The sequence below is a fragment of the Tympanuchus pallidicinctus genome, unplaced genomic scaffold (assembly GCF_026119805.1).
Source record: "Tympanuchus pallidicinctus isolate F22 unplaced genomic scaffold, pur_lepc_1.0 scaffold6, whole genome shotgun sequence".
NCBI classification, from domain to species: Eukaryota; Metazoa; Chordata; class Aves; order Galliformes; family Phasianidae; genus Tympanuchus; species Tympanuchus pallidicinctus.
The window spans coordinates 13,101,927-13,129,084 of NW_026294780.1; the positions used below are offsets into that span (position 1 = coordinate 13,101,927).

The window sequence follows — 27,158 nt, forward strand, 5'->3', positions numbered from 1 at the left end:
AGCTGTTGTTTCCCTTAGAACAATATGAAAGCCTAGAGGAAAATTAAACTGGGGAAAGATTTGGTATATGAAATGCGCAACACAGAATGCTGGAGAAGTCTCAGTTTGGGCATGAAGAAACACCCTTGTCACCAGTTGGCAGAATGTATACCTCCTATTTACACAAAACTGAATTTTAGACATTGCTCAGTATGTCTGGGATGCCTGGGTGAGCCTTTAACTGGCTGTGTGCTTCTGTGCAGAAGCGCAGGTTCCCAAATCCAGGTGTGATTGCATGGAGAAAAGCTCCTGCAGGAAGATATGTGACTCTGAAGGAAGATGTTGTCAATTAGTCTGTTGCTGGAGTACATAATTTGAAGAATTTTTGGAAGAGGAAATGCCAAGTTCCTAGTTAAACTTGTTGAGTATCTCTGGCAAATTTGAATGAGGAACTTTCTCCAGAGAGACTATAAAAATAGCTGGTTGAGCCAAGTAAACAATGTATTCAATGTGACAACTTTTGTCATCATGTCAACTCTGATTTTCACAGATTATGATGAATGCATGAGCGAGAAGCTAAAATAACACTAAAGGCTTGTAAACATGGGGGTAGTCTGCAAGAGGAGTTGGAGTGGGGCAATGAACTAAACTCATGCAGTTAAGGCACAGTAAACCTGTAAGGCTTCTTCTGAATGAGTCTGCTAGAACACTTTCAGTCACCACACTTAAATACCCAGCGCTAAAAAACCTGAAATGGCCTAAGATTTGCATCCTTGTGCAGTTAAGAACACAGTCTGAGAGGGGAAATGTAATTATTATGTCTTGCTTCACGTATCAACTGTTTACATCTTGTGTTGAAGTCCTCTGTGTTGGCAGCGCTTGTGCCTGGAGCTGTACTTAGGTGTGGGAATATGAAACCCACTGAATGTTTACTGCAGCTGGAAAATGAGAGTCTTCTCTTGATTGAGAAAGACAACACCGGACATTGCTCTACAGCACTGGAAAGGAATAATACTGCGTTTCTAGCCCATATAAGGCATGAGGAGACATCAGCCATGTAATTTTACACAGCTCCAGCACATCACGCCAGCTCTGCAGGGCAGTATTATTCCTGTCCCCGCTTTTGGCCACACTTTACCAAAGGTTATCGATGAAGCCGTCTTGCACAGAAGGGAGGTTATTCAGCCTGCTGCCAAAATGGGAGCTGGAGCTTAGCCTGGGCAGATTAATATTCCAGCAGATTTTGTTTGTCGTGTTGCATTGTAGAAGAATGATCTAATGCTATGAGCTGAAATGCATAAGAAGAGTTCCCATGACAGACTGATGGTTCTAGTGCATTTTGGAAGCAGCAAATAGGGAAAACATTTGCTCTGTTATGTAAACATGCTCATTTCTGTAAAGCCCTGGACCTGTCTCAGAAGGATGAGCTCATGTGCAGCTAAGGAGACTTTAATTATCTCACTATGGATCAGTCTGACAAGTTGCCCTACATGTTTCAAATAGCTTACAAAACCTGTAACCATCCCTGTACCCTGCCTGTGCACCCCAGCAGTCCTCTGGAGCCATTATAGTTGGATACAAGCTAATGCAGCCCTCAGGCTGCTGAATATACATTGGGGCCACGCCAGGGCAGGCAAAGCACAAGGCATATTTCAGCTTCTGTGCTGAGGCCAAAAACATTGCCACTCAAATGTATTTCTTCAGCTGTGCTCAATTCACAGCGTGCAGCATGCAGGCAATAACTTCTATCACACCTTGCACTGTGCTTGGCTGTTTTAAGTACAACAGTCTCTATCAGCTCTCTCTTATTTCCCACTTAACTCTTTTCCCCTTCCATTCAGAAATTTTGTGTTGTGTCACTGACCTAAAACCTCTGCTACGACCACAAGAGTTCTTTGGGAGGAGTGGTACTGCTGTGTCTCTGCGTGCAGCCCCAGGTGACCGTACCGTCCTGCACCCAGTGGCTCAGTGGTCACCCAAGTCCTCTGGACTGGGGCCCTGCTACCCTCTATGTCTCAGAACCTACACTAGGAGGGGCTGAGGGGCTCAGGAGTCCTGGTTCAAAGACAGAAGAGGGAATTCAGTATGAAGAAGAGGGTGTCTCTTTCCCTGAGGTGCTGTATCAGGCACAGCTGTGCAGGTGAAAGCCCACTGAAGTCAGTGTCAACAGTGAAATTCTCAGTGATGCTGACGGCATCTGGATTTGAGCCATGATACACAAAGAACACACTCAAGATGGTAGTTGACAGAATTAATAAAAGAGCACCAGGTAGATATAAACGCTCAAAGGAAGCAGACGTATAATTTGCCTATCAAAATAATACCACTACAAGCAAAAAGACCTACCCTAACATAAACCTTTACTTAACAGCCTGATCAGAAACCTTAAAATTCTCTTTAAAATAGCCAAATCCTAGCTTAGAGCCTGAAATGCAACACTCAATATATTCCACATAATGGAACACTCACCAGCACATTAACAGCTGAATAATAGTTCACAATTGGTGAAAAGATGAAAATCGCTGTAGCAAGCATCACTGTACCAAAGGACTTATTTGTAGTCTGCTGCATGCATCCAAATGACATATTACAGAAAGATGAACGGGGTCCGTTACAGACCATTTGAAAAGCCACTTCTTCTAGACAAGGCTGTCTGCTCTCATTCCTCTTCGCATTATCAGCTGCACTGCTGGCAAACAGTATTCAGGGAATTTTGGAGGGAAATAGGAGAGCGTGATACTTCCTTGTCACCACAATAGATTTGACAGACCATCTGAGCAATACACTTAGTATCCTGCCACACAAACTGAAATCTTTGGAAAGTTTTGGGAATGGTGCTCTGCTACTCTGCATCTGAGGTATGAGATTATGACTAGATACATCTCTTGCTCATGAATCACTCATTTTCATCCTTTAAATGTGTTTGGAGAACTGGGAATGGTTCTGTAACAGCCCACCTGGCTTGGCAATTAAAGAAATTCATTTCTCTTTGTTCCCATAGACTTGTATCTCAGGTTTTCTCCACTAAAGGTGGAGCGGCTCCCCACGCTGCCATACATCTTGAAGGAAATGAATACAAAAACTACTGTACGTGCAGTGTGTGGTCAGCAGTCACAGCTCTGGGAAAGGTCCCGAGCCACACCAAGGGGGCAGGCAGGTTTGGTGCTGCTGTCTGGAGGCGAGATGCCAAGTGGTGTGGGCACCCTGCCTCAGGGGGCTGGCACCCAACCAGCACATAAGCAAGGCCTTTGAAGTATCAAGCTGCTGACAGTGCTGTTTAAGATCAGTAAACAGGCATTCCGTTTCAGCTGTGGTTATGGGAGGATTCTTGGTGCCCAGGAAAGGGGGGTTATCAGGCTAGATTTTAAGGACCATAGGACTCTCTCTCCTGCTGCAGATCAACCATATGAAGTCTTGCTGATCCCTCTGACATTACTGTAGTAAAAGGAGTGAAAAAATATTATCTATTGTTTTCCCTCTGTTTTATTTAATGGTCTTCCACCACTTGACCACATGCTGTTTCTCAGTAGTACAGCATGACATGTTGGTCACATACAAACTTTGGCATTCTGCACTCAATGGGACTCTTCAATCAGTATCCCATCACTTTAACAAAATCCAGGCAGATGCTTCAGCAAAAGGCACAGTCCTCAGGACTTATGGCCTAATTCTTGTCCTCTTCCAGACTATTTCCTCCTAACCCCGACATATTCTGCTCATTTTTATTTTTAGGTGAGAGAAGTATGCACTCCCCACAGAGGACTAACTTTATGCCAGCTTTAAGCTTTCAAACATCATCCATCATTCTGTCACTTTGCCAGAGAGGGCAAAATGACTCCCCATCTGCTCAGAAATCTGAGGGCTCATTTTTCCTAATCCCTTTCTCTTGCGGTTTATTTTTTGAGGAGACTTCAGTCATGGAAAACTTTTGGAAAGCTAACCCTTAGCCATTATTAGGAAGCATACAAAGAGTTGTACAGTAATATCTTACCTTCAAGTGGCTAGGTACAGCTAACTTTGTAAGTTTAGGTGCTGTTTAGGAACAAAGGAGACCTCTGAAGTGTTTCAAGAACTTGTTCTACAGACAGCAGCAGTATTATTTTCCCTTGGCTGTTTTGGAGAAGCTCTGGATAACAAAGGGCTTGCTTGCTTGTTTGTTTCTGTATAGGATTAGTCTTCTGTTTTCAAAGATGCTATCCAAGCTCCCAGCATCAAGCTTGCCAGACTCTACCTGCTCAGATCCTCTATCATGTGTGATACAAAGATTCAAACCAAAGACTCTACCCGACATCAGTGGCTTTACAAGGAGGAAGCAGATGGTGAAGTACTGTGTTTAAGTGACTTCTTGATAAGAAGATTAATTAAAAACTACACTTTGCTCATTTCACTTTTTTTTTGGTGAGCCAGTATAAAATACCACTGTAATTTATTTTGGCCTGTGGGAATAATATCCCAGAAATAACATCTCCACTTAAATTCTAGTAGCTTAAGATCCCTGTAGAGCTGCTGCCTTTACTGCAAGACCTATAATTAGCCATCCATTATGGCACTGAGCAGTAATACTGAGGAAGCCCGTATTCCCCCTCGAGCACTGTATCCCAAATGTGCCAGGGAGCATGTAAGGGCTGACACCCCCTGCTCCCACTAGAGCCAAGCAGTACAGGAGGTCTAATTCCTCCCCAGGGCTCCTTGCAGAGCTCTTTTGCAGAGATACCCCATATAAATCTTGCCTTTCTCAGGTGTCTCACACTGTGAACATCAGGATTGCTGCACTGTATGTCCTAAAGCTGTAGTGGAGTGATTTGGGTTGCTTTCCCTCTTTCTCATCTGGAATTACTGCTGCCATTATTGACTTTGCTGGGTTCTTCCTGCGCACCCTGTTGCTGCCTTGCCCACCTGTGAGGTACAGCTTCTAATACATTTTGCCATTTTCTGTTGAGAAAATAAAGCAGCGTTACTTCTAGGAAGGATGGAAAACTGATAAACCAAGCAGTACTTTTTTCAGGAAGAAGGAAAAACTTGTCCAGCCTTTGGACAAAGCATAACCATAATGAGGAGGACAAGGATGGAGATGGCTCATCTGAGCAGCTCCAGGTCTGGCAATCACACTGGAACAGCTAACATTTTCCTGAATGGAGAGGGCTAGAAGGTTATTGGTCCAGCTGAAGACTTAGTTCAGATGGAGTGAAAACAGCACATATGAAGAATATCAGCGTACAGGTTTTTCCTGTGATTTTGGGAAAGTTTTTAACTTCCTTTCAAACACATAAATAAATAATAATTTTCTCAGGTAGTACAAAATAAACATATGAACTGTTTCTCTAAGAAAATCCTACATACAAAATAAGAATATATTTTCCAAAACTTCTTCCCATTTCATTGTCTGAAACTGTGTTCTTTATTAGAACTGAATTTACAAATGCTTTCAGTTGCTTAGAAACAGCATTGGCAAGGTTTATTTGTGAACAAATCTCTGCTGAAAGGGTTGCCCCTTTCTGTGTGCAACCTCTGCAAACATTAAACTCTCTAGTGGAAGTGGCCTAGAGGATTCTGTGGTGGCAAACATGGAGGTAGTGAGACTGGTACCCATCTCGACACACTGAGACTTGTGTAGAGATGTTCCTCAGATGTGCCAGATCTCAGCTCTCATATAACTTCCTCCAAACTGTCAGCCAACCTAAATTTATACTTAGAAAAGACACTGGATCCCCATGACAGCTCAGCTCTGAATTCTAATGAAGATTGTCAAGAATGCCAGCTCTTCAAGGTTCAAGAACATCAACAGGAATTTCATTTGAAGACAGCTCTTGTGTTGAACCCTCTAGCTCCAAGTACAAGGTACTGTAAGTAAATAACATTTTTACCAAACACTTCATTGCTACAGATCAGTTCTAGCACACTGAGCTAACACACTCAAATTTACTTTTCCCAGGTTCCACATAATGTGAACAAATCAATAAAGCCTTGGAATTCTGGGGTCATGGGCATGAAAGCATACAGGTTCTCTGTGAGCCTCTTAAATATCATTATTCCTCACAAGCGGTGCTGCATGTTCATCCTAGACAGCCTACACCAACTGTAACAGACTAATTTTTGACCTGCCTCAGATACAGATATATTTTAACTTCTCTTTATCAAGCTTCCTTTGTGAAGAAATGGCCACATTGTGAAGAAAGAAGAAAGGAAGATATCAAGATTCTCTAAAATTCCCAATAATCTTCCTCTCCATGATGACATTGAGCTGAAGGTTTGGACAAAAGTTTAATTTAGATCTCTAATCATTACAATTGGTCAGGTCTGAAAAAGCATTCTGCATTACTGGTTTGGTGCAGTTTCTTTATCTAGCAGTAATAGAACACAGTGAAATAAATTTCAGTAGAGTTCAGTAATGCCGGGGGCCTGTTCCAGGACTCTTTGGAAATGCAATAGTTATGTGCATAGGAAATGTACAATAATAATAATAATAAATAAAGTGAGCTCACTTTTTTGATATGTAATGATTTTGGAGCTAGAAAGCAAAAAAATCTGCCTTAATCTTGTCCAATGGTAATTCTTTGAGATTCCTTTCTCACCAGGACTTTCTTAAAAATTTGTTGAGTAATAATAACCTGTTCATATTGGAGATATTACAGCATCCCGGTCATTCTGAAACCCTACTAGAGCTTTGTAAAGTGCTTGTTTTTATATTCAAGTTAGGAATCTACTATACACAGTAGCAAGCATAAAATAAGTGGTTACTTGAAGAACTGGGAACAACCATGGGAAGCAGGAAAAAATAAATGCACTATGTCCTTAAGGGATCTGATGTCTGGGGAAGCTGATCAGGAGCTTTCTGGACCTGCTAACTCACAGCTAAGCAATTCTGCTATTTGGTGAACATGGAGGGTAGATGCAGCTTTCCATGTGCAGGTGTCTGATGCCATCTGAGATGTCCTATGGCCCCCTGCCTGACCTCAAGGCAGAACTCCAAAAGGGTGAAGTCAGACCTGTGTCAGACCAGCCAGATCCACCAGCCCCATGGTCTCCCTCAGCACAACTGAAAGGGCAGTGGCCATACATGTAGGCAAATCAGTACAGTTCTTCAGAAGGATCTTTTATTTATTAAAATTATGGACAGAAAGAAAAGCAACACTGAGAGATCTCATCCTTAAGATCACATACAAGTAAGATGTAGAGTGATTTTCTCATTTCAAGTTATGATGGATGTCAGGGGAAAAAAAAACAGACAAAATTCCAGTGGCTGGTGCCCACATCATGATTTATTTTTTACATGAACTGATGGCAAAAATACTATTTTCCTGATTTAATTCATAGCTTTACAGGTTGCAAGAGAAAATAATTCTATCATGTGAAAAAGCATTGTGTGGAGTCAAACTAGCTGTGTTTTCACCTATACACTGAGTGAGCGTATGTGTAGAGATATGCAGGATATTGAATAAAAGGGAGGGAAGCCAATCTCACTCTGAAGTAGGTCTGCATTTTGAGAGCAAGGTGAAAAGGTGGGGCCTCATGCAGCGGTTCTGCGGGAACAAGTGGACAGGCTGCAAAGACAGACTTGGCACAGCCTCTCCTCCCTCAGCAAATGGAGCCTGCTAAGAGCCAGCATGGTGACCAGAGCTTCCCAAACCCGCTTCAGTCTTTCTGAAAACTCTTATCAAAACCGTTCTAAGACAATGGCTGCAGTGAAAGTGCAGATACCATGGGGCAGCACACTGGCTGAAGAGTAAAACTGTCATTGTACAGGCAGCCTGACCTGTGCCCTGAGTACTGGGGGATGGACTGAAATCTTCAGGCAGCTACCGTTCTACCATTTCATCATGAAATGAAAGTACAGCATGTTCTGTTGCTGAAGTACAGTTACTCCCTACCTTCTTAGTAATTAGAAATTAATGCTCTTGACACCCTCTTATACCATACTCTATGGAAACTACTTGCAGCATAGATAAGCATTTTAGCTCACTGCTAAATGTGCTTGGTGTTGTGCAGTACACAAATAAAGGCTGTCTCTTCCTCAAAGATCTTACAGTCTGGGAGATAAAAACATGAAAGTGCTTGGGAAGATGAGCAACCCAGGGACTGTGGAAGGGGCTCATTGAAGTTACAACCTGAAAACCTCTCATCTCACTTAAAGAACCTGTACGTTTTGTTACTAGAAGTGTGTATTTCTGGGGTTCAACAGTTTTGCAGTTAAGAAAAAAAAATAAATAGTGAAGCTGTTGGCATTTGTTTGTGCCCAGTTTTCTAGCACTCAGGCAACATGCTGCTGCTAACTCCCCCAACACCACTAGGCTATCCCTTCATGCCAGCCTGCTACAGACCCACTTTTCCCCCCATAACCAACTTGGTGGTTTCTGAACTCAAGAGGGGTTCAAGGGAGGACTGCAGAGACAAGATGTCTCTTGGATGTGACAGATGCCTTTTAATTTAAATATGTGAAATCAATAGACTGACTCACTTTTGCTTTCATATACTTAGGAAAATTATGAGTCACTAATTAAACGGAATTAAGTATGATGCAATCAGCATGTGAAGTTTTTCATAGTCCATCTCTCTTCAGCCACTGAGCATAGGTTACACACAGGGACCACAGACCCAGCAGCACCAGACTGCTCTCTTCCCAGGCTGGCACTGTACCTCTTGCTCATTTTTGCCTCCAAGTTCCTGGAAGCAAAGCTTTTTGTTACTGGTGGCACAGGGTCGCAGCATCAAGCAGTAGAGACATCCCCAGGTTATAATTCCTTTGTATGTCACCTCTCGGATGGTGACACATCCTACAAAAAAAGGATGAATTCTTCTTCCTTTCTTGCTATGTTCTTGGTTATATCAGAGGTGGCCCTGTTTTGGGATCTCACCAGGATATCTTTTTGACATGGCTGATTTTTGCCTTACCAGTGCCAAAACAGTCATGATATTAACAGGAATGATACAGCTGCACCTTCTCTTGCAAAGCATTATTAATGAATATGAAACGAGTGATTCTCAGTGTAAACTGTGCAGTTGTTCTGTGCATCCCAGTGACACACTTGGAGACAAGCCTGTTTTGATTTCAGTCCAGTGAAAACCGGGTTTCCCTTTTGCTGGTGGAGCAGAAGGCAGCCAATGCCAAGGTAAAACTGCACGTTTCTCATCCTACATCTTTGAGTGATACATTCCAGAAATGCTCTTTATTTAATCATGTAAAGATAAATAAGCTATTACTTAATACAAACTAATTATTTTTTAAGCAGCACAGCTCAAAGATAATCTGTGCTACAGAATTCCTAGTGGCAGAGACATCCAGGATTTTTTACATGTAAAATCATGAAGCTTGCCGTGATGCTTTTGAAGTTTTAATAGGACATGCATTTGCCTGAAAACTTCTACGCAAGCTATAAGCACCCTTGGTCAGGTTCAGTCCTTTCAAGGCACAAGTCTTGCATTTCAGTTTCAGTCCTTGCAAACCTGATCTATCCGATAATAAATTTGTTAACATTTTTATTTCTCTATGCAATAAGAAAATTTGGTGTTTTCAGTATTGATTATTCTCCTCACCAAAAATTATTCTCACGGCTACAGCGGTAAAGAGTCCTGAGCAGTGTCTCTCAGAAGAGAAAAAAAGTCACAATGCTGCCTTCTTTACTTCTCTAATCACTGCAGATGTTGCACAGTCACACCTATGCAAAGCTAAATACTGTGTCTCTGTTACATTTTTGATCTTCATTAATTATAGCTCGGAAAAGTGTACAAAAAGCAGCCTGCCTCTTTAATACAAATAAGATTAATTGCACGGTTGTACAGAAAATAAACCACCAGTAGTTAAACAAAAAATGTTTGTCTTAAAGCAGCCCTTGGATGAAGGTTTTTTAAACTGTTACAGGAAGTGAGAAGGCTGCCAAATCACCATGCCCGTGAGCCTCTCTCTCATTATCAGCCTAAACGAATGCACACACCCCGACACTTTCATCCTCTTCCAGGCCCAAGAAAAAGCAAAAGGAGGCAGAAAGAAAAAAAAAGCAAAACACCACACAACCACCCCTCCACACAAAGAGGTGTCTCTGAAGTCTGGAATGCACCCTGGCTGTTTGAAGAGGAGATTTATACCTGACACCCTCCTTGAAGCTCATTGTTGAGACTCGCCTGCGTTCAAATCAACCGCAGACTGGCTGCTGCAGGTACTTCATCTTACGCCGACCACATAATCTGAGAGAAATGTGTCGGGAACTGCTCACACTCTGAGCATTAAAAAAAAATACAAGAAGAGAGCTGAACTCCACATGTGGACAGTGGGTGGAGGGAGAAGCAGATGGGCAGGGGCTGTGCATGAGGAGGTGGTAGCACCACGAGGGCTGGGCTGCCTCCATGGCACCTGTGCTTCAGCACAGCCAGGGCAGCGTGCGATGCCCAAGGGAAGCCCTGGCCATCCAGACGCAGAGCCAGACAGCAAATATATTTGGTGTCCACTTTGCAGTGATCACCCGATAAAAGATGGGGTGTTAGGATTCCATCCATGGTGCAGAACCACTTATGGTTCATTTCCCAGGGTAAAGAGTTACCATGCCGTTTGGAATAAGGCTGTATTAATTTATGGTACTGGAACACATTTGTGAGTTTTTTTTTAAAGTAGTGCCAAAAGAGACATGAAGGCCAAAAAGTGACAGTATATGAAACACTGTAATGGTTCTTATAACTAATAGATGGTTAATATAAAACGTAAAGTCAGAAAATCACGTCCTTCTCTATCAGTTCACAATGCCTACCTTTAATCCTGAGCCCAGAAAATCATCTGGAATTAACAATCCTTAAGGGCTATTCTAGTACTTCTGACTGACCCTGCCTTTGAGGAGGACCCATCAGTGTTTTCTGGATTTCACCTAAGAGACAGCTCTAATTTGGTTTTTTGATTCTCTCGTTTCAAGCAGTTCAGTGCTAGGCTTCTTCCAAAATTTTCAGGCTCACAGGGATGTTTGGGATGTTGAGGTTTGGGAAAAAGAAGCTACTTCAATCCATTTCAGTTACAGAATGCTTTCTATATTTAGGATTTAAAATTATGGTTTATTAAGGATGCAAATTATGAGCATTCCTAGGACTCTAGGTACTTGCAAGTCCCAGCTAGCACATAACCATCATGCCATTACAAATCTGAATAAAGCAGGTTAAATTTGCAGCAGATTTAAAATAGGGCAAAAGGGAGGGTGGGAAGAGAGATCACACAACATGTTAAACATCTAGCCATTAGAATGGGAGGAGAAACATCTACTGAACTGAACTGACACAACTGTTTTTGAAGCTACAGTATCAATCTCACCTTGGCCACAAGTATGCCCTTCTATTTTTGCAGTTGAAAGATTAACCATCTGTACATTTTTTTTCTTCCTTTTTTTTTTTTTTTTCATCGGGAGATAATATCTTCTATCTAGTGCCAGCAGGAGGAGGTTCTCAAAGAAATCAGTTTCATCAACCTGTGACCAATGTATTGAAAAATAGATCATGCCTCCATGTCACCAATCACAGCAATCCACTGAGGACACTTAGCATGGGGCCTCAATAATTTCAGACATGGAGCATCTGAGGAAATAGCATTCAGTATTTCATTCTGACATTTCAACTCTTGACAGCAAGCTGGAGAATGCTGCTTGAACCCAAAGTCAAATGCAATGAAAGCAGCACAGCTTTATGAAGAAAATATGTAAGCAAAGCAAGTTCAGCTTGCTGTATCTCACTGGCAGCCACAACAGAGGGAAACAGAAATACGTGGCTCTAGGCAGTCACTCCATTGCTGCACACTTGTTAAAAATAGCTTACTTGCAATTTTCAAGAAATGCCAGCAGGGCCTCCTAGTCTAATGAGGGCACCAGCAATCAATTAGGCAGCCAATGCCCTGGATTCCCCAGCACATCCTACTCCAGCCCTCAAAAAGATGTCACCTCCCTCCTCTTCCTCCAGAAGTTTTCTACTTTTCTTTCCAATCAGTCCTTTTCTTGGTATTAATCCAGCTTTTCTCTAACTCACATGCTTTGTCATGCCAGTGACTCCTTCTCTTTATTTCTGCATCATCTCTCTTGACAACAACCCTTGCTCTGATCCATCTGCTGGACTTGCTGTGTGGTGAAGCGGAGAGCAGAAAGTCCCCTTTCTCCTGCCTGGACCCGATGCTTCCACAACCACTGCTCACGTGCCCACTGAGTTTCATAAAGCCAAGAGCAGGACCTCTGCATCTTTTACTCCCTCTCTTCCATATGGTGCAATCAATGCCCTCTGCTCTGCCTGCTCTCCTGGTGCAGAATATTTAAAGCCAGGCTTTCAGCTCCTCCGCAAACTCAAAGTGGCAAAGACACACCATGCACATGTTGCTTCTGCATCAAAATAATCCCAGCTGGGGCACAGTCTCATCCAACTCACCCTCACCTGTCAAAGGCCTGATGCCACCAGTGCAATGCAGCATCATCAGCCTCTGTCCACAGTGGGCTGGGTAATGCTGAGATCATCTTTTAAAGTTAAATGTAAGAACTCATGTTTCTGATTTGTGAGGGCTGTGCCAACAGCCACTATCTGGCAAACGGACTCTTATCCAAGAACTAAGGACATATTGCCTGATCCAGTAGTCCCTTGGAATCATGCTGGTCAGGGGAAGCTCTTGGAAGAGGGCTCAGCCTCACTGAATGTAGGGCTCCCTGTATGTGGAGGAAAAAAAAATGCATGTACCTTTAGTACTGCATGTGTTAGCAAAACCATAGAACAGGAAGTGATTTAATCCAGTGACTATTTTCTTGAAGTAAATAAAGGGTTATAGGTTACAGAAGCAGCATTTCTGGAAGATAGACCTATCAACTGCACAACAGCAACTGAGGAACTACATTTCTTTTACGGCCTGTCTAAGATGTCACACTGTGCAGAGACCTGGGGGCATGTTTTAGTGATGTGCTTTAAACGGTGAAAATCAAAAGCTAATTCTTCTCAAAAAAGGATGCAAGTGGGAAACTAGTTTAAAAAACCAAGCTTTTGAGGGATAGCAAGTGCTTGTGTTTAATTGTGTTCAGGTCACTTTCAGATTCAGTTTCTGGACATCTTGGCTCTGCCTTCTACGACATGCACACAAATTCATGTATGTATGTTCCTAAATGCCAAATGTGTACAATGCATCTCAGCTTCGAGAACAAGTGACAGTTAATTAAAACCATGCACCACACACAGCTTATCGTTTCATGATAAATGATGGCACTGATAGATGCATCATTTTTATATTATGCTTAATTACATCAAAGCTAGACCCACCAGAGTGCAAAGGAAAGGGTAGCATTTTTGTTAGTTACTAATAAACTCTGTTGGCTACCTTTTTTCTACACCACTGACATATAATGGAAAGTGACCAAAACCACATACATAACATGTCAATTAAAACCATTTCATTTTTTTATCGTGTCATGACATACTGGGTATACAAATCTTTAAAAATAAATCTGTACTACCACTCTGTCTCTTGGCAGCTCATGGTGATGTGAGTTTAAAGAAACAATGACCGAGTTACCCTGTTCTTCCATTCTACCCATTTTCCTTGCTCACTGTTACACATACAAAGCTCCTCACCTGAATCCCTCAGGTCCTGTTTTTCTCCTGCACATCTATTCCTGTTGTAGGAAGAAGCAAGAGCTGAATATAGAACTGCAAAATGGCTCTTCCTAACTTATGTGCCTAATAAAACAAAACTCTCTTAAAGGGACTAACATCAGTCTTTAAAACATGAAGACCAGATTTTGCTGCCCCCATTCAGAGAGCTCCATCAACAGCTGAAACTAGCGGGCCTGCCATGAGGAAAGTGTATTCATACAGTTAGCCAAGTCTCCCATATAAAAACCAAACTGTCTACAATTAAAGTGTCTTTTTGAAGTCCACTTTGAGTGTTCAGAAATACTATGATTCACATAGACAGTCTTTACTTCAAAGCCCTACAGAAAGCCTGGAAATGAAAACCTAAGACTACCACATTCATGTCACCTATTACTCCTTCCCTGAAATTTGCCCCTACAACATCTTGTTCCTGAATTTCTGCTGTATTCTCCATTTGCTCTTTGAGGAACTGTTCTTGAATAGATTAAAAAATAGATTAAGAACTAAAGACTTGCATACGGGATATGGTTAGCACATTTCAGAGGAGTATATGGTTTCCATATATCAATTGATTATCGGAGTAGTAAGACACACTTTGAGTAAAATGGGACAACATCAAATACTCACTCTGTTTAATTTGGAACAGGGAGCTCCTGTCTCTCGAGAGAGTGCCAAAACCATGGGGTTACTGGTATTTATTAGATGGATTTCTTTTTTTATTCATCTGGGCTATTTCCCCCAGCTCTAACTGGATCCCAAAGCAAACAGACAGAGCTTGTGCAGCTGAAGAGTCATTTTTCTCCCTGTTTTCATCCGTGTCCCTCACCCCTTCTCCCTAGCAATCCTGCCCACACAGAGGGTGAAGGGAGAAACATAATCCTTGGAGGTTTCATGACGCAAGCGGCCATGCTGGGGCTTCTGGTGAGCCTGTGAGCCTCTGAGAACTGCAGGTGGCAGAAAGGTCTTTGCAAATGTCCCAGTGGGGATGGCTTCAGCCACAGCTGGCAATCAGTCATAAGACACTGATCCGTTGGAAACCAACCTTCAACCACGCTGGTGCCCCTGGAGCTGCCTGCCTTGTAACCTTCCCCAGTTTAAAACATCCTGGGATAATCTTGTACATGTTTTCCCTAAGAAATTTCTCTCCTTCACCAGAGATGAGAGCCAGGGACCAGATCTGTAACAGGAGCAGTGTGTGATGGATTTGAGTCACCAGCCATGGAGGCCACATTTAGTGGCAGCATCTTTGCTATTGCCAGAGCCTGAGAAGAGCCTCAAAATGGAGACCTCAAAAGCCAGCACATGTGCCCCAGTCATGGCTCTGGCAAGGCTCCTGGGAATATCCTACATAGAAGGCTTCCTCTGAACACCAGCGTGCTGTGTGTATGTGTGTCAGAGCATCAGCACATGCTGCCTGGAAGCTGTAGGGTCTCCTCTTTGGGGATCTCCAGCAGCTGCCTGGCCACGGCCCTGGGTACCCTGCTCCGGGTGGCCATTCTGGACACGGGGTGGGTCTGAGGGATCCAGAGGGCCTTGCCAGCATCAGCCATTCTGGGATTCTGAAAACTAGTTAGGCAATCAGCTCCCCCAAAGCCTTTCCCAGTGGTAGGTTTCCCTCCTTCGGTCCACTTCTCTTCCACAAAATACAGTACTACTACTGCTCTATCTCTCTGCACAAAAGAGCCCCGATGTGATAGCACAACAGTAGATGTCTCTGCCTGGTGGACGAAAACATTCTGCTGTGTTTGAATTTCAGTTTAAGACTCTTACCCCTTGGTAGCTGAGTCCCTGCAGGACACCCCCTGCCAGAGCTCTCCAGCTCCTCCCTGTTAAAGCTTTCCTGGTTTGCATCAGGCAGTTCTCTTTCTCACTTAGACAGATGACTCCTAAACCCAACGGAAGGGGCATCACCTGGGACAGGATTTGGAAACTGGGCTCCAGTTCTTACTCTAGAGAAAATTTAAATATTTTAGATTGAGTGTTCCCCACAGCCCCGTACACCCTGGCAAATACCCTAGCCAGTAGGTAACAGCACTGTTCTCTCCAAAGAGTTACAGATATCTACAGGGATGGAAAGATAACATAGAAAACACAAGAACCAGTGCTTTGGGGAGCACTCCAGGGAGTGTTAGAAACAGGCGGAGAAAGACATCAAGGCCCTGTCTCCTACATCCCAGCTGTGCAAAGGCTAAAAATAAAAGCTCATCCACCATCAGCAGCAGGACTCACACATGATGTACAGATCCATTTCTCCGACACAGACGCGGCCAGGTAAAGCATGTCCAGAAGCACACGTTCAGGCATGCAAGGAACTAAGCATGGGTGTTAAGGAATGTAGCCACCTCTGGGGTGAAGGGGCAGGCAAGCAAGGCTTCTAAGGATCTAAATTTTAGACTTCCGCTTGTGAAGAGACAAGTCTGAGGCACCCGAGTTCCTCTGTGGGACTAAGTCCATGAAGATGACCTAAAAGAAAGTTTCTGCTTCTCACCCCAAAGTGCTCCTGAATCAAAGATTCCTAATGTCTGTTTGTTATTCTACAGACTTCTCACACACCCACCTCTAATTGCTCTTCTGTGATTAAGGAAAAGCGTTTCATCTGTATATATGAAAAAGGGTGAAAACTCTACATGAAAAACATTGTGAAGTTCAGACAACTGTTTGTGAACTTTCATCTGTTCGGCAAAAATGGACATGCCTATGCAGCTAAGCAGAGGTCTGAGAGCAACACTTGTTAAATTAATCCAGCTAGCATCAGTAACGACAGGGAAAATACCACAGATAGCAGCTTTGCTTTTGTATGTATTTTTGGACTTCATTCATTTGATTTAATTAACATGGCTTTTGCAGCTTGTGCAACAATTTTACCCTTTCTTCAACTTTTTGTCCAGTTCAGACAAGGAGTCAGGCAACAGCAAATGAAAGCACAAAACCAGCAGTCTGCTAAAATAAATGGTGGAAACATCCATGGCATCAAGACTGAGAAAGCTTGTCAAGTCTTTGCATTCAAATGTTTCCACCAAAATTGTTTTGAAAGGGATGAACAGAAATTTCTGAAGGAATAAAACAACTCCAAACACTATATTTCCCATTCATTTTCTTTGCTTCTGTTTTAGAATTCCATAACAAAAAGCCATATGCATTTACAAAGAAACGTGCTTACTTGATGTGGTAAGTACATACATCATTCTACCACTGAGTTTGGTGGGGTCACTTTTTCAAGGAAAAAGTTTGCCACTTCTTATGCACATCTCTGAAATTCTTCAGGGATGCTTGTATAATTAGGAAGATCTTAGTGAATTAATAAGCCAGAGTACTTTGTAAAGGTATTAAAATAATGTAAGGGAGAGTCACACCCAGGCTACGGTGTGGGTGAGCAATGCATGGAATTGAGCAAGGCTCTAACATATTGCTGAAAGCAAGCATTCCCTTCCAGAGCAGGCAGTAGCTTTACCAGGTGTTAGCCCATAATTTCTCAGTCCCAGACTTGTACAGCGATGCTGTACAAAACCTTTTTAGCCACTACAAACCACAACAAGTTCAAGATGTGACTCATGTCTAAGCTTTGACTGGCTCACTGTTACCAGCTCAGTCACTGCCAGCAGCCCTACATGCAACTGCTGATCCTGTGGCATCCTCAGCACAACTCCCTCCTATGGGAAAGCCCTGGTTAGTCAGCCTCGCAGAAAGGTAGGGTATTGTGATATTTCTCTTACCATTGAGCTGCTTTGCTCTTCCTGCATTCCCATCTTAATCACTGTGCGAGCTGTTGGTCTTCCACGCTTTCTTTGTGTCTATGTAAATTCAGTGTTTGATGCTGCAGAGGCGGAGACGATTTCTAAGTCAGGGGGCAGGTGTGAGTGAAGGGAGCAACCCAACAGCCAAACTATTTGAAAAAGAAACCTTTAATGTCTCATCAGCTCAGCACTTGAAGAAAAAAAAAAGAAAAAAGAAAAGAAAAAAAAAGCCTTCATAACTTGCCTTGAAAACTGGAAAAACAGGGTGTCTGGCTATAATTTAAGACATTAATAACAAGGTGATATTGCCATTCTCTGACATATTTTGACTTTAGCATAGCAAAATGCTATCTTAAAAACTGAGGCTGGTAATTAATACGTGAAATACTGTCAGTGACAGAGAAACTACAGAACGGCTGATTTGTTTCTCATTCACTTCAAATTCCACATTTTCATTCACAGTCAAAATTTCAACATTTTGAGAAAAGAGCCCAGGCTGAATTGTAGAGCACATCTGAAGAAAGCTTTCTTTTGTTGTGTTGAACAGACTTACTGACAAGTAGTTTGGCCTGACTAGAAATTGGGGAACACTTACAGTACCGTACAGTTGCGACTTTATAGACTGACCCTGGGCTTCAGAATTATTCAGCTGCTACCATGAGCACCCCTGAAACTGCACCCTGAAGACCTGACACCCCAATTAATAAAATGTTTCAGGAAGAATTATTTTTTACCTGCAGCCTTTTCACAACAAAGCAGGAACACGCTGCACCATGAGGGCACGTAGGACAATATGAACTGTCTGAATTGCCACAATCTTATGTTCCAGAAAACACTTTTAAGCATTGCATTGAAGTTTTAAGACAGATAGTGGCACACTTGCCCTCTGTGGGAGTATTTGCCTGTTTGAAGCTGTGTGTGTACTTATAAGCTTGGCTGTATGAGTCAGGATATATAATGAGCAGTCAGATAAAGCCCCTGCACGTGCATCCTTACATCATAGAGATCCCAGTAAGAAAAAATGTATTTAAAATTTCCTATTGGAGTTGTTCTTTTTGCTGAAATAATCAACTGTTGAGACTCTTGCCTCATCCAGAACTCTTTATGATACTTGTAGATAGATGGGCAAATGCAGGCATCCTGCTCCTTACGCCTTCAAAGCTATCACGTAAAGATAACAGTGTTTTCTTTTAATCTTTTTTTCATTACTGAATATTATGCTTACAACAATCCTGCTTTGCTACAGATGGTTTCCTGTTGTTTCTGCCAAATGTGAAATAGCAATAAAACTTGAAAAGGTTTTGATGCTGTCACTGCATGAAAAATTGTATCTACGAGAGTAAATTAAATATGAGCCATAGTCTTTAATTGCTTTAATCTTACTTGGTAAGTGAACTTTTTTACCCCCACCTCCAACTCAAAGCTTCCGATAACATGACCTGAAGGGAAAAAATATAGCTATGTATTTTAGAGAGGTAGAAAGCCTTCATTAATAAAAGCAAAAAAGAGGAAGGGGAAGTTGATAGTTCTCATGTCCAGACCAACCAAACAGCCACCAACTCCAGCTAACAAGAGCAGTGCCTTTGGCTCTGCATCATAAAATATGTAAAGTCATTTCTGTTAGAAGACAGTAGAGTTCCTGTTTTCAGAGCTATAATAAGGAGATCTATCATCTTAGCAGACAAATTACTAGAAAATGGCTTACATGCTCCCAAGGGAACAGGGCCTTTGCTCCTTGCGTGGGCAAATCTCAGTGAACTCAGTGACAGCTTTACTTGAATGCAAAAGGAGTATTAAGCAGCACTTCAAAGAAAAACTGAATTTTATACATAACTTATATAATGGGGAGAACTGTTAATGTTCCCTGTAGGCATAAATTCAGTGTTGTATGGGAGAAGGACTGCAGAAAAGTGTTTTACCTGCAAATGCATGATACGGACACATTACTTACAATAACAAATGGGTGAGCTACATGGGCGCTCTCAAATTTCGGCCAATATTTGACTGGCACCCCATCAGGACAGTCATTTTCTAGAAAACAACAGTGAGCATTTAACCACATCCTTCTCCCAACAAGGTAAGACTGTATTCACTGCCGTGGATCTGTCTACACAAGCACTGAGGGCAGAGGCAAAAAGAGTAAATAGTAGAAACCGCTGTCATTTTGAGTACATTTGTCTGTCTGTTGCTGTGCATACAAGGCCTGCTATCTCAGGACTCTACAGCACAAGAAACAAGTGCTCTGTGTTACACTGGAGATTTGGCAAGTGCCCATTTCTGTGAGAAGAAAGCATGTAACTGTAGTCCCAGCTGACTGAGACATCGGCCTCACAGCTGCTCAGTCCTCTCCTGTTCCTTACTGGGGACTGATTCGATACCTGTTCACTGCAAGAAGTGATTTGCTCATGGTGGAAGAAGCTGGTGGGACTCCTGTTTCCTTTGAACTCATCCTGACTTTCCTTGTTCTGCAGGCTGGGATTGAAAAGCTGAGGCAGGGGTGACACTGTGGGCAGGAGTGAGTGGAAAATGTGTGCAGTCATGCAGCTGCAACCACGTGGATGTGGCTCACCCACGTGCTGTGTCCCTGGGGCATTTCTTCAGGGTGCCCTGGCACTTCCCCAAGCCAAAATCCTACACCAGAGATACTGCTCAGGGGTTTAGTTTGACTTCCACTTAAGCTAAATTAAAAGCAGCTTTGTACAAGCTTTGAGTACCCTACAGCTATGGACAAATCCCAGTACTTTGTCCCAGCTGTGGTCACTGTGAAGCTCTGGGGCAGGCAGGGTGCAGGGCTGCTTGGACCTGTGAAGCTGACATGCCGGGCCTGCTGCCTTTCCTGAGGGATGATGTCTCTATCTGCTGTCTGTTAAACCAGCATCATTTTCCCTGGGTCAAGGAAACGTCCATGGACAAGAACACACTTTCTCTTTTGCAGCATAGCCCACTTACATGTGGACATTGGGTGTCTACCAGATACTGGTGCACAGGTCCCATTTGAAGAGCTGCTGAGAGTGCTGGAGAGTCTCCTGTTGGCTTCACTTGGAAGCACATCAAGCCCCTGCACGTTTCTTTCGTCCTTTCTTAACAATTTTGTCATTTGGCCATCAGCTGAGTTATTGGCACCTTTCACATTCAGTTAAATAGCACAAAATGCTAGTGCAGGACATTTCTCATAACCGGTTAGAAACCATGATAGAAAACACAACCCTGCAACATCAGAGATGTTCTGCATATACTGCAGTGGATTTGCATCTAGGTTTCCTTGTTGCTAGCCAGTGCCATCTGTTATCTGTTTTGGTCTGCTTGTGAGAACTAGTAATTTCTGAAAATTTCGAGACAGGAAAGAACAATGGCTTTTCCCTTTGTATTTTATGTCCCAAAGAAACCAACTGTATCTATATATGCACACAGAAATATACCCCTTCAATTGGCAGTACACTAGCATATGCTTCTTCTATATGGAAAATTTAAAGAGACAAGGCCCATCAAGGGGCAATATTTGAACATAATGAAATAAATCTGTGCCCCACAGTGCTTGAATATTCAGTTCTGCTTTTGTCTCTCTTGGAGGGTGCTGACACTCAGACTTGGTGACGGATTAAGCAGTGACAGCTGAGATAGTTCCTGCCCTCAGCCGTGTGCTCTGCCCCTTGCTTGGAAATTACTGCCCTCCCACTGCCAGCACAACCGAACGCTTTGTGCATTTCAGACTGCCAGACTTCACGTGAACCTTGTCTCACGACAGTTTGCCAGCCTGTAAACTCCTGTGGCTTGCAGGCGAAGCACTGAGCTGTGCCGACCGCACAGGTGGAAAAGGCTGAGAATGGAAAGGGGGCCCAGGCCAGGCAGCAGCAGCAGCCCACGCAGAGCTCCCATCTATTTATGGAAATACAAAAGTTTTGAGCTCAGGGGACCCATTGTCACCGACTTCCCCCTGAGCAAAGAAATGGCAAAATCTCAAGTGACAAAGAGAGAACACGTCTTCAGCCTTTTCTTGGGGCTTTTGGGTTTTTTTGGTTGATTGATTTATCTTTTTTTCTTTTGCAATTGTGCTTCAGGGACAGTGTGAAAATATGCTCAGCACTGACTAAACTCTGTTCCTTTGAGGTCTGTTACATATTTTTATTTTTCTAAGAAAAGAAATTGTACTTTAGTAATTTTGAACTCCTCTTGGTTAGAGATGCTAAATTTCAGTCCCATGTTTCACAGTTCTCAACTATAGCAGGCTATGAACTAGCATCAGGTAATTTAGCAGAGTCTGCCATTTTAGCCTTTCACCTAGCCTGTTCCTCATATTTCTGCTGTTTTTCTCTTCCAAGATGTGTGATCTGGATGCACAGGGTCTATCTATCTCCTTTTCAGTGACAGAAGCCAATTTCTGTAAAGCCACTTTATCAGCTGTTAATATGCAGATATTCTTCCCTCCTCAGTCACTCTTCCAAGCAGCAGAGCATGTATACATTCAGGAGAGAAAAATGGGGCATGCCATAGAAATACGTTCTGGTCTGGATAATTGTAAATATTGAGTCTTGAACTATTAAAATGGTACTTGCTTAAGATTAAAGAAAAATCCTGATAGTCAATCTGCAAATAATTGCATGCTGCTTAACTGGCACTTCAGTAGTTTTCTTTTGTGATCTATCTGAAGCAAGAGATGGATGTACTGTCAGAATTAAAAGTTCTCTCGGTACTTGGCCATATGTTTTTGTTTTGGTCCCCAGACTGTTATACTGCTGAGCAAAGGGTAGAGACTGATGTAACAGAGCTTAGTATACAACATAACCTCTAGGGGAGGTGGGAAAAAAGTGAATCTTTCCATGGTTCCTTAGTACCAAAGATCTGTCTTGGACTTAGATTCAGTCAATTTTTGCAGCACCATGTCCTGCCTGTAATGTCCAATGAACCAGAGGCTCACTAACACGATCTACAGGGGACATACATCCATAAGTATTTTCAGGGCAGAGACAATGACAGTGAGAAACTGGAGCTCACATATCTTTATGCACCAGGCTTCGACATGGAAGCACATATTTCACAGAAGACCAGTTGGGAAAGGTTGGATGCTATAGGTTTGCAAAAAGGCTTATTGTGGCCTTCAAGACCAAAAGGATCTCGGGTCTACCAGTATTTCAGGATGCTGCAAGTGTAGTCAAGCTAAGCATTATAAACTGTTTCAATTTTCTCCTAGTATCTCCAGTGGCCATGGACTGTACCTAGCTAACATTCCCAAAACACAGCTTACACTCTACATGTGTTTATTATCAGAGCAGCTGCTGAAGCCCCTGGATGGCTGCATCATGGAAAACCTCCTAACCCTGGGAGCACAGCAATTTGGCAAGGGCCAGCTCAGATACCAGCAAATGCAGGAGAGCTACAGAGCAAGAAACAACACCAACACCACCTTTTTCAAGCCCCTGAAAAAGCCTTTCCACCATAAAACTGACACAACTCTGGCAGTCTCTTCTTCTGTGTAAATCCTTACCAGCCTCAAGAGGAAATGAGCAATATTTAAGGCATTAAATCCAAAAAAGCTCAATTCTGCAGAACTGAGACTGAAAATGAATAAATGCCAAAAACTATGAAATCCACCAAGGACTTTGCTATTTATTTTGCAGTGCAGATGGTCAGACATTAGGACATTAGGACAATTGGTAATGTGAAACCTGTTGGTACATTCATGGTGGATGATTCAGACCAAGCATTTTGGATTACCAGCACTCAAAAGCATCAGATCAGGAGGATGTGGCCCTGACTTTGTCTCCACAGAGACTTGAAAATCCACTGGCAAAGCTTCAACTTCTTTAAAAGATAATAGCAGATAATGTTTAAAATAGTCTTTGTTTATCTTTTATTCTTTTGTTTCTAATGAGTTCTTTATGAATTTGAAAATAACTTGCTCTCCACTTTTGTTCTGATTTCCATGGTGGGAAGAAACAGAAAGATCTGAGATACATCAAGTCAGAAGAAATGCATGCAACATTAGCACGGCTCAGGAAGCAGCGTTTGATCACTGAGCATTGCCACAGAGCCAGCAGGAGCTGGGCACACCAGCCTTGTGGGAGCTCTGCCATTGACTGAAGGGGCCCAGAAACTCAAGTTTGTTTTTTTATAGAATTGGATGAGCTATAAATCAAATAAAAGAACAAGAAGTTACTTGGCCTCCAAATAATACTTGGATGTCCTAGTTCTCTGCTGTGTGAACGCAGGTTCTTAGCTTTCCGGGAAAAGTATGGCCAAGTACTTTGCTCACACAGTGACCACAAAGGCAGAACAATATCTACAGAGGAGGACAGTCAAATATATCATATGTATTCCAAGGAGATAAATATCTATAAAGGATTAGACAGCAGTCAAAAAAGGATTTATCACCTTGGAATACATATGATGAGATCTCTCTGATTTTGCAAACGGCTTTCTGTCCTAACGACTCAGTGGCCAGAACATTTTTGTGTATTCAGAAGGAAGTATTTTCCTCGCCAACAGCTGCTGCTCCAGGAGGTGAAAAGAAGCACCTGTTATCTTCTGAAGGTGTCATAAAAGATAAAATACTGGGCCTTGAGTGTGAGGAGAACTCCAGAAGGCAGAAAAGACCTGGTTTGGAGAACAACCCGGAGGAGGAAAACAGATGTACCCCAGCTCCTCTCAAATGACTCATGCAGGGAGTGGCCCTGCTGGAACCTCTTGGTTCAGCCTTCTATAGACAGAAGCTCATGTTGCGATTTATCCTTTTAGCTGAGAAGCGACATAGATACTATCTGAAACCCAGTTCCGTCCTAATGCAGCTAAAGGAAACTACTCTGCCAAGGGTATTAGAGGGGAATTCCTCTACCGATGACAACATGAGAAAAACATTATCTTAATATTAATCTTACCTTCAAAAGCTTTTGCTGCTATTTTTTGAAAACTGAGACTTGGACCATTTATCTAGTATGGCTAAATGGATTCGATTAGAAACTGTAGACATGTCAAAATACTCCAGTCCTCCAGGAAGTGTCACCCTTACGCCAAAGCTGCCATGTTCTACGTGAAGTCATTTCCAGAGGAATGCTAAACACCGTTACAGTACAGTTACATTCAGCTCAACATTTCCAGTGAGGTGATTTCCACTGCATACAATTCAGTATGATTCCTCAAAAACGACCACCTCAAAGTCTGACATGAAAAATTAAAACATCACACGTTTTCCATCTAGGTGTAACAGAGGGGAAAAAAGCCTATTTGTGGCAGCAGTTTTCTGAAAAATCTATCTTTATTTGGAGAAAAAAAAGAAAAAAGCATACTGTCTTTTTCAAGGCATGTTCTCATTCTCATCTGAACTCTCTGTTGGGCTCAGGCACGTTTTTACAAACAGTAACATACCAGTGTTGGACCCTGGCAGCCAAAAGAGCCGGGCCAACCTTTGGTAAGAGTTTCAGTTATCAGATACCTCCAGTGAAGCTGGGCTCTCAGGAGAAATTGTGAGTGGTTTGTAGCCAAACTTGGCTGCTGATGAAAACAGTATATTTCCTTCAGCTGATTGGTTTTCTTTGCATCTCAAAATTACTTCCTTACTGGTATTGCTCTTCAGTAGAGGATGCCTAGAACTTCTTCTTATTTATTACATCTTAGTTATGACAGAGAAGGAAGGACCGAGTAATGCTGATCACAGACATGGATTTTGACTTCATTTTGCACAATGAAATTAATTTCCTTTTAAAATTCATCAACATCCATGGTTATTGTTGTTTTTTGTTTTTCTTTTTCATAGAGGTGCCAGACATTTCAAACATTTGACCCAAACATTTCAAGATCCATCAAGCAAAATAGCAATTCGCTACATGATCTCCTTTCTCTACTGTGGAGGAGTGGCAGCAGTAGTCATAGACCTCACCTGTTCCAACAAACAGCAGCCACAGGTGTGGAAGCCTTCATTGTAGCTGGAAGCATACAAAGAGGTTTTGGGTGGCACCCCTAAGCTCCTGGGTACCATTGCACTAGATAAGGGAATAGATCTGAAGCGCTACCCAGTGCCCCGCCGTTCAACATCTAAAATGTCACAGGTTGCAATAATGACAACACACTTTCCCTCAGGCATACAAGCACCCTTTCTGCTAATCCACAGCACCAGTGCTATAACTGTGGCAGCAGACAACCAGCTCAGTACCAGCAGCAGCCACAACCACACAAGGCTCACACAGGCCACTTGGCTCTGCTGCTGAGATGGGTGTTAGCCTAGGCTGAGCAATCTGCTCCCACAGAGGCGGCTGAGGTGGCATGTAAAGCTGCTCAGGTAGTACAGGTACAGGGCACAAAGCGGGTAAGCTTTCCTCTCCAGACCTCAGTCCCTCAGCACTCACACAGCAAGGCTGAGAAAGCAGAGGAAATAAAAATCGGCATGCTACAAACATGTATTCACATGCACATGCAGCCAGCCTCTATGCTGCCGCTGCTGTGCTAATTTCCACCGTGGTCGTAATTTCCAATATGTAGCAACAGTGTAAAATGCACAGGCAAAGCAGTTTGCAACATCAACGTGAAACCCAAACCAGCAGTCCCCTCATCCTCTAGAGAAATGCGTACCTCCACTCGAGGTTCACCAGGCTCACTCAGATCTGTGAGCAGGTCAGAACATTGAGATTCCCTGTAATAAATACAGCTAAAGCATTCTGAATCTAAGATGCTACCAAGATCTCCAACTATCTTCTGGCATCCACAGAAAATAAATAAATAAATAAATAAATAATCAAATAATCAAATAAAAGCAGTTCTTTACTGCTGGGAGCAGAGAAACTCACAGAACGGTCACTCCTAAACCCACAGAGTTTCCAGCCGGAGTCCCAGCGACAATCCTGCGGCACAGCAGGTCCCCAGGCAGCCGCACCAGCTCTGGGGACAGCTGGGCACATCGCCCGACGCCGGCATACCTCACAGACGGGGTCACCACCACCGCAGCCCGGAGGTGAGGTCCTCCCGCAGGCACAGGGCTCGGGGCGAGCGCTCGGACGGACTCTCACAGATGCCGAGGCTCGGGCAAAACCAGCACGCGTGTTCCGTCCTCACGGAGCTCGGCATGAATGTCCTCAACAGGATCCCAGGGGTCTCTGGCCCCCAGAAGCCCTCAGCTGTCACCGGGCGCTGCCTTCAGGCTCGCAGGGCTTCCCAAGAACTTCTCCTTGGCTCCTTGCTCTCTGCCGGAGAAGTTTTGCGAACTGCAGGCAACGGGACAGGGCTTCGGTCTGAAAAAACTCGCCTACCCCACCTAGAGGTGCGGGAAGACCAGGCGCCCAGCATCCTCTCCCGTCCGCCTGCTCCTCTCCGGATGGATTGGGGTTTTACTCGGGAGCAGGAAAAGAAGCGGCTTCTGCCAGCTCTGCCTCGTAAAGGGGAGGCAGGGAACATTTCTGGGAAGGTGCCTGGGATAGAAGGAACGAGGGGAAAGTTTGCTGATCGAACTTCTCATCTGCAAATGCCGGTATTTCAAACGTTTACACACAAACGGATTAGATGGCAGAGGGATGTTTATCACTGCGAGGGCAGAGAGGCGCTGGCACGGGCTGCCCAGAAATGGCCCATCCATGGGGGCATTCAAGGCCAGGCTGGATGGGGCCCTGGGCAGCCTGAGCTGGCCTGGTCTAGAGGCTGTGCATGGTAGGGAGATTGGAAATGGATGATCTTTGAGGTCCTTTCTAACCCAAGCCATTCTATGACTCTATGAACATCTTGATTTTGAGGGAATTTCCCTCCCTCACTTTCCTGTTCTTCAGCAAAACGTTTGGGAGCCCCAGACTTCCTGCAGGACTGCACCATGGGGCAGCTTGGGAGACCTCAAAAATCAATGGGTCCCCTGGAGCTACGGGCAGCTCAAGGCATGCACAGCTCCCT

The 27,158-nt window shown here is 43.3% G+C and overlaps 1 protein-coding gene across 4 annotated transcripts in view; it reads right to left on the minus strand.

Moving 5' to 3' along the window:
- Positions 1-26,711, minus strand: part of EDAR (ectodysplasin A receptor) — a 71,911-nt gene extending 45,200 nt beyond the window's left edge. For 2 of the 4 annotated variants that reach the window (XM_052705665.1, XM_052705664.1), the window contains exon 1: positions 26,072-26,164. Coding sequence is in view for 1 of the 4 variants with exons in the window: in XM_052705666.1 (XP_052561626.1) it covers positions 17,277-17,309 (33 nt within the window). In the remaining 3 variants the exon portion in view is untranslated. Of the gene's footprint in view, positions 1-17,276; positions 17,444-26,071; positions 26,165-26,200 lie in introns of those variants that run through there. The other 2 variants (XM_052705667.1, XM_052705666.1) reach the window with 2 other exon arrangements.
- Between the last annotated feature and the right edge of the window lie 447 nt (positions 26,712-27,158).